Below are 15,453 nucleotides of genomic sequence, written 5' to 3'. Positions count from 1 at the left end.
TGCATACAGCTACCAATTAACAATCCTCAATCCTAGAAATCCTCACAATTACCATGGAGAAAGAGCCGACGACCATTTACCAGCATCGAAGGGTCATGCAGCATGTTCCACTGAGAACAAAATCGCTACCAATTTTGGCAGTGGGGAAGTTATTTGCTGCTTAGCACTTGCTCTACAATCACTGTGCTGCAAAGCAAGAAATAAATAAGGTTTAGTGATGTAGAGAGCAATAAATAGCACATAAGGAGTGAGAATTGCTTTAATTTCCTCTGTGCTAGTCCCAAAGTCAGAAAATGTTCTTGAGCTCCTTAAAGGGGGCAAAGGATTTGGGAGACTGGCTTTGGCGGCGGGTGTTTTCAATTTGATTTTCCTTTACAGGTTGGGGAAAAAAAGCCCCCAGAGTGAGGTATTCATGTGAAAGCAAAATGAAAAATTAATGGAAGTTTAGGAATCAAATTAATTTTCTCCATAACCTAGTATTGTACTCACTTTTAACTGTTGACTGAGCTTTCCTCCAGTCCCTTTTTCCTGCCAACGAGACCTCTCTCCACCCTTTTGATATCTCCATTCTCCTCTCTTTGGCCAGCCGACAACAAGAGGTGGTTTAGGTCCATCTCTGGGTCTCATTTCTCTTGTGAATGCATCATATAGACGTGGCATCTGATGAGGTTCAGGCTAGGGAAGTGGGAGAGGAGACTGCCAGGAAAGGGTACTTGATTGGAAGGAGGCAAGCAGAAAGGTGTCTTTTTTCTTGGATGTGGTCATGACTCCTCCATCACCATCCTGAAGCTCAGAATGGAAAGATGACATTGCTAGGCCTGTGAATCAGCTGTCCCCGGAGAACTTCTAGTTACAGGAGATGGTAAATGCCTCATTGTGTGAGTCAGTTGAACTGGGGTTTCTTATTCTTTGCCGCCGAAAGCACAACTGATCCATTTGGTTTCCTGACTCTATTTGTGAGAGTTAAGCCAACATTTGCCAAGATGGAAAGATATTACAGAAAAACCAATATATCATATCGCCATACTGCTTTACGATTCCTTATAGAACCTGTTCTTTAATTTAAAAATAACTTCCTGTCCTGTGCTTTACTTTTATTTTTCTTTCCATTTAACTTAATCTTAGCAATTATCTTGACAGATTTAAGGTAAAGTACTTCATTCATGTAATAAAATTTGATTGACAGTTTTAATGTGTGGAAGAGGTTACGATGTGACTTTAGCATTAATAAACTTTTAAGCTTTACATAGTACAAGCCAAACACACATTTAGAAAAATGGATCCCAAGCCAGGAAAATCTCAAGTATTATCTGGAAAAACTGTCTTCAAAATTAGTCTTAGTTGCTGTTAATATTTATTTAAGTTTTTTTTCATATTTATTTTTAATAAACTTTTAAGGATGTTATTTATATATAATAAGATTACAAGTGTGCAGTTTGATAAATTTTAATAAATGCACATACTCATGTAATCACTAACCCGATCAATCACCCCGGAAAATTCTCTTTTGCTCTTTTTGGGTCAAGCCCATCTATTCATCTCCCAAACAGCCTTTTACCAAGCAACCAGATGACTTATCACTATCGATTAGTTAGGCTGATTCCATACTCCATTCAATGAAGCTGATATTACTCTTTTGTGTTTGGCATCACATTGTTGAAAGTCTTCCATGTTATTGAGTGTATTGTTTGTTCCTTTTGATTTAGGACTAATATTCTACTGTAGGGGAGTATCACAACTCACTTATCCATTCACCTGTTGAAGGACACATGAGCTTTGGTATCTGGCTATTGTGAACAAAACTGTTGTATGTTCACAGACAAATTTTGTGAACATCCTCCACCCCCCAGGTCATTTGGTAAATCTATATCTATATTTGTAAGAAATGTTAGAGTCTGTAAACAAGTCAGGATGGTGCCTGGTATTTTGCCAGGGGGAGTGGTTTGTGAGGTGGTGCCAGCGAGCCATTAAGTGTGGAGATTTCTTATTGGTTGACTGCTATATCTAGTTTATGTTAATTAAGATAAGCTGTGTGGAATGTATATATACCTCTGTTGTCCTACAATAAACGGCTCCCACTCCTGCTGCAGGAGTAATCCATGAGGATTACAGTTAATAAGATTATATTAGGCATTTTTGTTAAATAGATAGTTATAAGTTGCTCTTATCACACACACACACACAAGTAGCTATGTGAGATTACAGGTATATTAATTTACCTAACTGTAGTAATCATTTTACCCATCCAAACATACCCATAACATCATGTTGCAAACCTCAAAATATACAAAAAAATGTTTTTTAAAAGTATTTTTTTCCCTAGGAGTTTTATAGTTTGAGTTTATGTTTAGTACTATCATATATTTCAAATTAAATTTTTATAGGCAATTATAGGTGAATCCAGAATTCGTTTTTAAAATATGAATTTTTCATCACCATTTGTTGAAAGGAATATCCTCTGTCCACCTGACTACATTGTCACCTTTGTAAAAAATTAACTGAATGTGTATATGTGGGTTTATTTTGGGGACTCTATTCTGTTGTACTGATCTATTAGTCTATCCTTATACAAACACCACCCTTCCTTGATTAAAATAAGTATTTATAATAAATTCTGAAATCAGGTAGTACAATGCTTCCAATTCCTTGTTAAGAATTATTTCGGCCATTTTGGGTTCTATTCATTTCCATTTAAGTCACAGAATCATCTCATCAACTTTTAAAAAGTTGACTATTAGAATTTTGATTGACATTCATTGACTCTATTAATCAAGACAAAGAGAAACGACATCTTAACAACATTACATTATCTAATCCATGGACATGATATATTTCTCCATGTATTTAAACATTTTATTTCTGTGATCAATATTTTGGTGTTTTTTTAGTATATAGAATTTCATAACTTTAATTAAATATTTTCCTAAGTATTGTAAGGTTTTTGGTACTGTTACAAAACATTTCCCAATTCTTTTTTGCTTAAATATAGATAAAATTGATTTTATATATTGACTTTGTATCTCATAACTTTTCTAAACTCACATTTTAATGTGAAAAAGTTTTAATAACAAAACTACCTTAAACACCCAAGTGCCCAAAACCTGGATGCTCTGATTAACATTTTACTGTATCTCAAATAAATCCACTTATTCTTAAATTTAATTTATATTTTGATGCTTTTTAAAGTAAGTTGCAGACATCAGTACACTTCATCTCTCATATTCAATGTGTGTATCATTAACTGCAATTTATTACTCTTATTTCCTTTTTTAAAATCTACTTTCAGTGAAATGTAACAATCTAAAGTGTACAGATACCTTTTGACAACCACATCATATCTATGTTCTATTAGGTTCCTTGTAAGCCAATCTCTGCTCCTCATCTCCAGAAACAACTATTTTTTTTAAACCATACATTCATTGAGCCTGTTTTGGAACCATATAGAAATACAGTCATGCAGTATGTATTGTTCTGGGGAAAATTTCCTTAAATTAGCAAGATGGTTTTTAGTTTATTTCATGTTGTCAAGTGACTCTTTTCTGTTTAAAATTGCAGATGGTATTTCACTGTATGAATACACCAGAATTTGCTTATCTGTCCTTCTATTAATGGACTCTTGCATTGTTTGCAATTTTTTTTGTGCCATGAGTAAAACTATGAGCATTCTTGTAGACGTTTTTATGTGGAATATGCTTTCATATCTCTTGGGTAAATACCTAAGGGTGGAATTGTGGGGATAGGTCTATGTTTGGTTATATGAGAAACAGCCAGGCCCATTTTCCAAAGCAGTTTTAACATTCTACACTCCCACCAACAATGTATGGAATTTGAGGTTGCATTAAGCCCTTGCCAACATTTGGCGTTGTCAATCTCTAATTTTAGCCATTTCAGTGGGTGTGTAATGGTATCTTATTGTGGTTTTGTTACATTTCCCTAGTGACTAATTATGTTCAGTTCCTTTTCATATGCATTTCTTCTTTGTGAATTGTCGTTCAAGATTCTTGATTATTAAAAAATTGATTATCTTTTTGTTATTGAAAAATATGAATTCTTTATATTCCTTGGATAATAATATTTTGTCAGATACATACTTTGTAAATATTTTCTCACAGATTTGTTTTTCCTGTTGTTTCCTTAAAGTTTCTTTTGATGGGTAGGATTTTACATTTTTATATTAAATCTAACATTATTTTTTCTTCATATTTATTGTTATTTGTGCTTAATTTAAAGAATTTTTACCAGACTCTAGGTCATTAAAATATTCCTTTATGATTTCTTCTGGAATTTTATAATGTTTTAGAATTCATATATTTAGTTATTTGATTTATCTCAGAATTTTAAACACAATACAAGAGCAGGGTTGAATTTGGCCCCTCCTTTCCCCCATACACATGTACATATACTGTAGTGTCATTTGCTGAAAGGCTTCCATTTCCCCATTGAATTGCTTTAGCATTTTTGTCAAAAGCCAGTTGACAATATAATTGTGGGTTCACTCAAGGGTCTCTGTTCTGTTTTATTGGTTTAACTTATCACTGTAAATTTATGATTCCTGAAGTCAAGTAGTATAAGTCCTCCTATTATTTTTTAAAGATTATTTTGTACAAATTTAACATTCCTGAGTGAATTTTAGAATCAACTTGTCAATTTCTAAAAATGAGAATGATGAGACCAATTGAGAATACTTTGACTGTGTTGGTCAGTATGCAAAAACTTTATATTTTAATATTGAATATTCTGATCCATGAAAAGGGCATATATCTCCACTTATTTAGGTTTCTTTTAATTTATCTCATCAGTATTATTTTTCAGAGAACATGTCTTTGCATCTTTTGTTGAACTCATTTCTAAGGATTTTGTTTCTGGTGCCAACATATTATATTAATATATGATGTTATATTAATAATCTAACTTTCAAATTGATTTTTGAATGTTGTTATGGTTTGAATGTGATGTGTCTCCCAAAAGCTCATGTGTGAGACAGTGCAAGAGGTTTAGAGGACAAATGGTTGGGTTGTGAGGTCCTTAACCCAATCAGTGAATTAATCCCCTGATAGGATTAACTGAATGGGGTGGAAACAGAAGGCGGGCAAGGTGTGGCTGGAGGAGGTGGGGCCTTTGGGATATATATTTTGTATCTGGCTAGTGGAGTCTCTGCTTCCTGATCATCATGTGAGTTCTTCCCTCCACCCCACTCTGCCATGATGTTCTGCTTCACCTTGAGCCCCGAGGAATGGAACCAGCTGTCTATGGACTGAGACTTCTGAAACTGTGAGCCCCCAAATAAACTTTTCCTCCTCTGCAATTATTCTTGTTAGGTCTTTTAGTTTTGCTTATTGTTTCCCTGCCTATTTGATTTTATGTCTTTCTCTTGCCTTATTGCCTGGCCAGAATGCCAATACAGTTTTGAACAGAAGTGGTAGACTGGACATCTTTTCTTGACATTTAGAAAGACAGTTGAATCTTTCACCAACATTAATTGTATTCGCTGTAGTGTCTGTTTTCTATACGCAACTTTGTCAGGTAGAGGAAATTTCTTTTATTCCCTGTTTGATGCATTTTTTTCATGAAAAGATATTGAGTTCTTTCCGCGCTACCCAGGGAGGGATCCATACGGCGTTGTTCTTGATTCCCGTCGTAACTTTAAAGGGAAACTGTCACAATGTCCGGAGCCCTTGATGTCCTGCAAATGAAGGAGGAGGATGTCCTCAAATTCCTTGCAACAGGAACCCACTTAGGTGGCACCAACCTTGATTTCCAGATGGAACAGTATATCTACAAAAGGAAAAGCGATGGCATCTACATCATAAATCTGAAGAGGACCTGGGAGAAGCTTCTGCTGGCAGCTCGTGCCATTGTTGCCATTGAAAACCCTGCTGATGTCAGTGTCATATCCTCTAGGAATACTGGCCAGCGGGCTGTGCTGAAGTTTGCTGCTGCCACTGGAGCCACCCCTATTGCTGGCCGCTTCACTCCTGGAACCTTCACTAACCAGATCCAGGCAGCTTTCCGGGAGCCACGTCTTCTGGTGGTTACTGATCCCAGGGCTGACCACCAGCCTCTTACAGAAGCATCCTATGTCAATCTGCCTACCATTGCTTTGTGTAACACAGACTCTCCTCTGCGATATGTGGACATTGCCATTCCATGCAACAACAAGGGAGCTCATTCTGTGGGTCTGATGTGGTGGATGCTGGCCCGAGAAGTTCTGCGCATGCGTGGCACCATTTCCCGTGAGCACCCATGGGAGGTTATGCCTGATCTATACTTCTACAGAGATCCTGAAGAGATTGAAAAGGAAGAGCAGGCTGCTGCTGAAAAGGCTGTGACCAAGGAGGAATTTCAGGGTGAATGGACTGCTCCAGCTCCTGAGTTCACTGCTACTCAACCTGAGGTTGCAGACTGGTCTGAAGGTGTGCAGGTGCCCTCTGTGCCTATCCAGCAGTTCCCTACTGAAGACTGGAGTGCCCAGCCAGCCACTGAAGACTGGTCTGCAGCTCCCACTGCTCAGGCCACTGAGTGGGTAGGAACAACAACCGAGTGGTCTTGAGTTGTTCTGCAGTCACACATTAATAAGCAAGGTGGAAATAAGGAGAATAAGCACCAATTTACGGAGAATAAATAACCAATTTCTAAAAAAAAAAAAAAAAAGATATTGAGTTGTTGAAATGATTTTTTTCCTGCAAATATTGACACAAACATGGGTATCTGTCCTTTAATCTGGGATGGTATTATATACTGATTAAACCAATTATATAACTGATTAAACCAATGCTGTATTTCTGCCATTAAATAATATCCTTTTTGTTGTTGTTGTTGCTCTGTCCTATTTCTTAGTACTTCTAGTAACATCTTTATTTCTATTAATGAGTAGTATTAGCTTAAATATTCTGATGCTTATATTTTTATGAGGTTTTTCTCAGGTTGTGATGTCCTATAAAATGAGTTGGGGGCTAGATATATCTCAGTTTGAAGAGTCCTTGGCTTGCATGCACAGGCCCTGGGTTCAATCCCCAGCACCACACACACACACACACACACACACACACATGAATTGGGATATGATTATACTCCTTTATTTTCTGTAATAATTTGTATAAATTTGGCAAAATTTCTTCCTCAAATACACAATGATTTCACTAGGAAAAGAATTTGTACTTGAATTTTTTTTTTGGTGAAGTATTTGGGTATCGATTTTATTATTAGATATGGAGCTAGTCATATTTTTTATTTCTTCTGGACTTGGTTTTGTGTAAATTGTGCTTTTGAGGAAATTTATCTAGTTCAACTAGAAAAACAACAAAAGTAAGTGCAAGCAAAGAAATTAGATAGGTAATAACAAAATCAGTAAAATAGGAAATAGACATGCAAACAGAAAATTAATGAATCCAAAAGTTAGCTCTTTGGAAGATTCATAAACTAGATAAACCAGAAAGAGAGCACAAATTATAATACTCATTAATGAAAGAAAATATATTACCATAGAAAAGGATATAAGGGCATCTGATGAATTATAATAATAAATTTCACTTCAATTTGCTGTCAAACTTTGGTCTTTCATTCACTTTAAGTTAAATATTATATATGGAGTAAATTAAAGTTGCACCCTCAGTCTTTTGTAGGTAGATATCCAGAATTTCCAGCACATGTATCGAAGGTGCTTCTGCACAGAATGGTTTTTATACTTTTGGAGAAAATCAATCAACCATTGGTGGTTATTTCTGGATTCTCTATCCTGTTCTATTGGTGCCTATGTCTAAGCTTATGATAGTACTGTATTGTTTTAATTACTGAAACTTTCAAAGTTAGTTTTACAATTGAGGAAGTATGAGTCCTACAACTTTGTTCTTCAAAGTTACTTTATATTGTCCTAGAATATTTTATGAATGGAATGGAATCATGCACCATGGATTTGTGGTATGGCTAGATTCTTTCTGTCAATCTATTGGTTTTGAGATACATTCATGTTACTTCATGTTGCATTGTTTCACTTTTATTTTTAACTGCTCAATAGTTGTCTGTTGCAGGAACATCTCACAGTTTTTTATTCTATCGTGTATTCTATGTATTAAATGAATTCATAGCATTTCTAGTTTCTAGTTCTTCAATATTATGAATACTGCTACAAACCATCCACTATACGACTTTGTGTAGACATGTATTTTAAGTTCTTCAGACAAACACAGGAATGGATTCTCTGGGCTGTAAGGTAGATGCATTTTTAATACTTTAATAACCATCATGTTTTGAGATAATTATAAATTTGTACTCAATTTGAAGAAATAACGCCGAGATTTAATGGACTCTTTATCCTGTTTTCCCTGATGGTAACATCTTTCAAGATGATAGTCCAGTATTAGATTCAAAATATGGGCATTAATTGCAGTCAAAATATAGTCCAGCTTCTCGCCCCAATGATCCTTCATATTTCTCCTCTACAGTGGCATCCACCATTCTCTTTCCTGCTTGGCCCCAATTCTAAACCCTTGACAATAACCAATCTTTTTTCAATTTTTATAATTTCATCACTTTAAGATTATTACATAAGTTGGATCATCCAGTATGTAACATTTGGGGATTGACTTTTTTCACTCAACATAATCCTCTGGATAATCAACCAAATTGTTAAAGGTGTCAATAATTTCTTTCTTTCTTTCTTTTTTTAATGATTGAGTAGAACTCCATTTTTTCTTTAATTTTTAAAAAACTAGTAAAGGGTTTTCCAAAGTGATTGTGCCATTTTATGTGTTCACCATCAATTTATTTCTTATTTATTGCATCTCTTTCCCCAGTAAGATTTCTTATCTGTTCACTCATTAAGACCATATTTTTCTTGTCTGAATATATTTATTTTAGTTCTTTGAACATATTTATAACAGCTACCTCAATACATCATCAGTTAAATAGCTGGGTCATGGCATGTTTAGTTCTACTGAGTACTTTTACTTTCTTCACATTGAATCACGTTTCCCTGTGTCTTTGAATGTCTAGTAGTTTTGTTATATTCTGGACACTGCTGTCTATGATATTGGATTCGGTTTGCTTCTTCTGAGAATGATGATTTTGATCTGATAGTAATTTCAATTATTGGCTGACCATCCTTTATCGGCTAAGCTTGCTTCATTTTTTGTTGAGAGTTGATTTTAAAGAGTCCACGGTGCTTCTCAAGACCGTTTTGTAAGGTGGAATTCTCCCCTCTGAGGGTATTTTCTAAACTTGGTTTTATCCTACTATGAAGTGATTGCAAGTGGGACTTGCTGTAGAATATTGCTCTTTATTTCATGGTACGGGCCTTTTGCTTTCTTGTCTGGATACCATATGACATAGGATGTTAAAGAGATTTCTATACTCAGCTTGGGTAGATGATTAAACCTTCCCAGAACTGCTTAACTTATAGCGAGTCTGTTACTCTCTTAACCTATATAGCAACTGCTCTTTTGGAAACCTTATGTAGTTTCACAGTGTGACCTTGGCCCTATACTTTTGGAGCTGACTGGGCCCATTTTCATCTGCTCTGATGCCCTGTCTGGAACATTTCAGCCATCCTAGTGGCTCTAGTCTCTGATCTCTGACTCCCTTCTTCTCTGGGCCACTATGCTTATCTTAAAATCTGCCTCTTTGTACCATGGATGGGAAGTAGTCCTCCAGCAAAGGGATTCTGGAGCTCCCCTTGTGAATTATCCAACTGTCAAGGACTATCATCTTGCATTGCCTGTTTTTCAATGTCTTTAGTATTTGTCCAGTTTTGTGGTGGTTTAATGTAGGTGGGCTCACCCCATACCACCTGCTCCATTCAATCATGGCTGGAAGTGAAAACTGAGTGTTCACATTTTTTTTTTACCTCTTTAATATTTTAAGTACTCCATTTGATTTCTGTATATTCCTGTCTCTTTTAATGGGGGGGGAAGTACAAATTGCAAATTAGTGTGCCATTTAGATTATCGAATTTTGGAGTTGAAAGTAGTGTTTTTTGCAATCATTGATTCTAACTTTCTCCTCTAACAAATGAAGAAACAGGGTCCAGAGAGATTAAGTGATTTACTCAAGGTTGCACAGGTTGTTAGTGATTTAAAGCACCTGCTCTTAGAGGCAATAAATACCATAAAACTGTACCATGGTAATGAGTAGAAGCTGCTTTATCTGTGCACTATGTATGAAAAATAAAAGGATTTCAATGCTAAGCATTTTAAGAGTGTAAAGATTGCAAAAGGATTGCTTAGCCTGGCTAAACTGCTTTCAAGTTTGCAAAATCCCGTTAGTCATACTCTTTTACATAAAGCATCAAATGTGCTAATTATAAAAGAGTCAGATCTACCAACCAGAATCTCTCTACTAGGCAAAATTATAAGTAATAAAATAAAGTTCTTAAAATAATTCTGCTTTTGTCCATCACCAATCCCTCAAATAGTAAATACTGTCATTTTAAGATTTTCTGAATTTGACATAAAAATCTGTATCATATAATCGGTACTTCAGTTTTAACCACCAAGTTTTAAATAATTACACAGAAGATAATTTAAAATTTGCTTTCTAAACTAGTATGTATGTCTAAATCTCAAATTTTTGATTCTTTAAAATATTTTAGTGCTCATTTTATTAAGCTGCTTTGTAGAGGACTGCTTAATACATCAATAAGCCGTACCTTTAAATATGCTTTATCAGAGTGGTATATACTATGGCATATCAGTTCCCAGCAACATAATGCAGAATGAAAGGAAGAATATAAATTTGAACCTTTTCTTAAAAGATCACCCACAGGACTAGAGATGTAGCTCACTGGTAGAGCACCAGCCTAGCATGCATGAGGCCCTGGGTTTACTCCCCAGTATCCGTCTTCCCCCCGAAAAAAAAGATTACCTATAGAGCTTCAAAGGAGCATGTTTATGGATTTCTTTTTCCAAATTTTCTTCAAAGACATATTAATTTTATGTGGAAAGGAGAGCAAAGGATAATAAGCGCCTATGACTAAAAAATGAGGCCACAGAAATAAAAATAAATGAATGCATAACTATGACTATAGAGAGTCACATTGTTAGAGAATTTCAACATAGAATATGATTTTGTCCTCCAGGGGACATTTATCAATGTCTGAGAACATGTTTGGTTTTCACAACTAGAGGATGGGGTGGCCGCTCTTGGCATCCAGTGGGTAGAGTCTAGTGATACTGCTAATCATACTACAGTGCCCAGCCGAGGACTTATCCAGCCCACATGGCAATAGTGTTGATATTGAGAAATGTGATCAGCTGGAAGATGGTGAGGTTAGGATGCTGAGGGCTGTGTCCCTTTCTTGCAACCATTGGTAGTTTTCTGACCTCAGATAACTCACTTGCAATCTGGGTCTCAGTTCTCGAATCCTTAAAACAGGGCTAACAATATCCTGAAAGGAATCAGGTAACCAAGAAGGGGGCTGGGTGACTAACTGGAGATAACAGATAGTGAAAGTAAGGATTGGAAGTAAATCGCATTTGAGAGTAAGGAGTAATTACTAGCATTATTTATTTCTCTTTGCTTTGAGGCAGGCTTATAAGGATTTAGGTATAGTATGAGGGTTCCGAGGACTGTGTGAATCTGACACTGATTCAAATGTGTCTCCGGTTCTATACCTTAAACCAAAGAAAGAAATTCCAGCAGTCATTCCAATGGTCATTAAAAAGTTCTGATAAATTACAAGTACCTATCGCCCTAACCTTTTTATTGTCAACTTGGAATATTTTGAGGTTAGAAAAAGAGAATTACTTTCCTACTTGCTTCTACAGATCTCGATTTTCTTGTTCTTTTCATCCTAAGATTTTATAAGCTCTCTTTCAAACTAAGACCATTTTTACAATTTTTGAATAAGAAGTTGCTAGATTTTCAAAAAGTACTTTTGGGGTGATATTATTTAGAAATCTAGAGCCAAAATTTTATTAAATGATTCTTTATGCACTTACTCATTCCACCTAATAAATTACTTTGGCTTTATTTAAAAAATAATAGGGTAAAATATGTACCTTAAGGTCAGCCATATTAAGTCCAATAACCCAAACAGAAACTATAGAAAGTGTCTGACATTGACACCTGGTGTTGAAATAGTTCTTTGTTATTAGGATCAGATTCCAGCCTTTAATAGGAAACTCAATAATTTGGTCTCTTTTGTCCTCCAAGAGCCACTCTTTCCTTCCAACCAGGCAAATTCCTACTCTTTGTTCAAGTGAACCCTGAAAGTCAATCCAAGCAGATGTCCCCAAACCTTCCTCAGCAGAGCTAGACTAGGCTTCTGCTGTCTGTAACCCAGCACCCCACCCCTCCTCAAATATCACCCTTATAATTGATTATTATTAATACTTTTTTAGTTGCAGATGGACTCAATACCTGTATTTATTTATTTATTTATTTAATATGGTGCTGAGAATCGAACCCAGTGCCTCACATGTGCTAAGCAAGCACTCTACTACTGAGCCACAACCCCAGCCCCTTTATAACTGATTATTTATTCAGTGTAGGCCTTCCCTTTCTGACTGTGCGCCCAGGCAGAGCAAGGGGAGTATGGAATCACACAGACCTTGTTCAGTGTGGTGCATCCAGGCCCTGGCTTCTTGCCTAGGGCATAGTCAGTGCTCAGTAACTACTGAGTTCAGCAAAGCAATGCATGGTATTTCTATAACTCTCTGAAAGTAATAACTGAAAGCTGATGTCTTCTAATAAAATGAGGTATTTAATTTGGACACAGCTTTGTGGCACCTATAACAATGGAGGCATTGAGTTGATAGTGGAGAGAGTGTGTCAGAGTTGCTTATTCTGCCAGAGCAGGACCGGCAGCCATTCTGGAGGGAGAGGCAGCAGAAGGCACTCTGGGCCTCTACAGCTGTCCTGAGGGGTCCAAGGGCTCACCCTCCTGGGGCTCTGCCTCACCCACTGAGTTTCTGGCCAGCAACTTTGTACCCAGATAGTGCTGTGGTGAGATGGCACCCACTGGAGACAGCATTAGTTGCCTGAGAACCTCGTAAGCCATTTCTATCACTTTGGGGACATTATCAATTTTTTACACTATCAAAAACCAACGTTTTGGAGATTTCGTCATGTAGTTTCTTGAGATAAAAATTTGAGTGTCTGAGCTATCAGAGATGTGGCTAGTCTCTCCATTTCTGAATGCACGCTCATGCTCACAAGATCTGGGATCCTCAGTACCAGTGATCATCAAAGCTAGGAAACAGAACAGCCTGGTGATGTGGACCTGCCTTTGTCTTTGACCACAAGGCACAGAGACAAGGAATCCTGTGCTGCCAGCTGATCCTGCATGACCCTGCCCTCCTCTTGGAGGAACCTACTCTCTAGATGCAGATTTAGAAAGTTGACTACCTTTTAAAAAATATCACTGTCATTATTTGTTTTTATTTTTTAAAACCTGATATTGTTTTAACTGTATTTACGTCTGCAAAGAAACACAATGTATACTTCTGCTTATATCCTGTCATTTGGGTTTCTATTTATCCAAGAGTGAAGAGTTTTCATTAAAGTCCAAGTATTCAACTAAAACAAGTGAATGAAAAGAATAGGTATGGGTGGCGAGCCGATAAATGCAATTTTGAAATTGGTCTATTAATGATCAGAATAAAGACATTGGATATTAGAAAGTACCATACAGTTGGGTTGAGGAATAGAGTTATGGATTTTTTAGCATGAAATACTTCCTGTTGACTTGCAAGACATGCAGGTGGGCATTAGAGAGCATTTGGGCAGAGAATCTTGGTAAGCTAGCCTGGTTATGGGTTGTAGGTCTATGATAGGCCAATGACTGTTCCGAATAAGATCTGCACCCGAATGTGGCAGTGAAATGGGGATACTCCTTGTGTTCCCACCTATTTATTGTTCTTATAGTTGCATTTGTTGGGTTTACAGTGCTAGGGATCCTTTCGGCTTCACCAAACACCTGCATATAGGATCAGCTGGGGTCACATTGAAAAGTCGTAGATGGTAAAATCACTTCTTTTGTCAAAGGCTGCAGTGAACAATTGGGCTGTAGATTCTGTTTTCAAACCTTGACTTTATTTATTAGCTCTGTGATGTAGGACAAAGGACTTACCTCCTCAAAGTAGAAGTTTCTCAATCCATAAATAAGGGATAGTAATATTTATTGTGTGATATAGTTACAGGTAGGGCATGTACAGTCTTGGTTGTTATTACTATTATAAATATTATGGGTTGAATTGTGCCTTCAAGAAGATATATTGAAATCCTAACCAGCAGTACCTCAGAATGTGACTTATTTGGAAACAGGGTCATTGAGCATGTCATTGGCTAAAGTGCAGTCATGCTGGGGTAGGGTTGTGCTCTTAATCTACCATGACCTTGTCTTTACAAGAAGATGTGAAGACAGGAACAGGGAAGAAAGTCTGTCATGATGGAGGCAGAGACTGGGGTGAAGCAGAAGCAAGTCAAGGAACCCCAAGGCTTTCTACTTAGGCTGGAAGAAGTGGCAGGTTTCCCCAGGGGTGGGGGTGGGGGAGCGGAAAGAGGGTTGCCTTCCTGGGAAAACAGTGCAGCCAATTAGTTGATAGTCCTTTGTTGTTGTGACAACCTTGGGAAATCAACCTGGTAATGCTGAGAGTACAGATTTCACACAATGGAACTGACCCCATTCATACTCTTTCTCTCCTCTTTTCTCTGCTCAGTGCCCACTTCTTTGAAACATCCTTGGTTCCTCGTGGTCCTCATGTACTAATTTGATTTTTTTTTTCCGTATACATTTTCTTTGCTTAGAGTAGTGTGTCTAAAAACATCGGTTTATAAATATGATTTACAAAAGCAATTTACCAAACAAAAAGACCAAACGACAAACAACACCAGCAAGGAACAATCTTGTGAGAGGTATAAAGGAAAATTGGGTTCCTCCTGAAGGTATGAGAGAGGAACGGATGGTAAATAACGTGGAGATAAATAGAAATTGGACAGGGAAACCTTTATTTAGACGAGTGCACAAATGAAACCTTTCCTTGCCCGATTCTAGCAACCCTGTGTTTAGGGAGGGAATTTTTATATCATAATTTCCACATGCTGAGAGTAAGATAGAAATGGAATCTCATTTGTCTTTCATGATACATTCCTAAGTTTTGCTGTCTTGTGTACTTTGGAACCACGACTTTGTGACTGCAGATGTCTTAACCCTTTTTTGTGAGTGAACACATGAGGGTAGGGGGTGCTTCTGCCTGTCTCCCCGGAAAAGTAAATCTGAACAAGACACAAGTCTTAAACGAGAAGAAAAGACAAGGAGAGCCCTTCAAGCCCATGATTCATGCCTGACGCTCAGACTTCCCCCAAGTCCTGGCGTGTCCTCATTCCTCCCATGTCCCAGGTTCAGACTGGCAGGCGGGGTTCCTTGGATGGCTCTTTAGATCACTGGAGGATTTAGTCTTAAAAGGATGTGCTGTCAGAGATGCAGCCTAAGTTAAAAGCGTCCATAGGTGTGTTTAA

At 37.1% G+C, this 15,453-nt stretch overlaps 1 protein-coding gene across 1 annotated transcript; it reads left to right on the top strand.

Moving 5' to 3' along the window:
* Positions 1-5,590: 5,590 nt before the first annotated feature.
* Positions 5,591-6,643, top strand: LOC139702205 (small ribosomal subunit protein uS2-like). The gene has a single exon (XM_071602720.1). It carries the CDS (start codon positions 5,663-5,665, stop codon positions 6,548-6,550), a length of 888 nt encoding a protein of 295 aa, XP_071458821.1. The 5' UTR covers positions 5,591-5,662; the 3' UTR covers positions 6,551-6,643.
* Positions 6,644-15,453: the final 8,810 nt, after the last annotated feature.

This window comes from Marmota flaviventris, chromosome 16, assembly GCF_047511675.1.
Source record: "Marmota flaviventris isolate mMarFla1 chromosome 16, mMarFla1.hap1, whole genome shotgun sequence".
Taxonomy (NCBI): Eukaryota; Metazoa; Chordata; class Mammalia; order Rodentia; family Sciuridae; genus Marmota; species Marmota flaviventris.
Note: the sequence above shows the minus strand (reverse complement) of the source record. Positions and strands in the feature narration are given on the sequence as shown.

What these genes read in the sequence shown, in the direction of transcription:
- LOC139702205 (XM_071602720.1), top strand. Translation starts at nt 5,663, where the DNA reads ATGTCCGGAGCCCTTGATGTCCTGCAAATGAAGGAGGAGGATGTCCTC.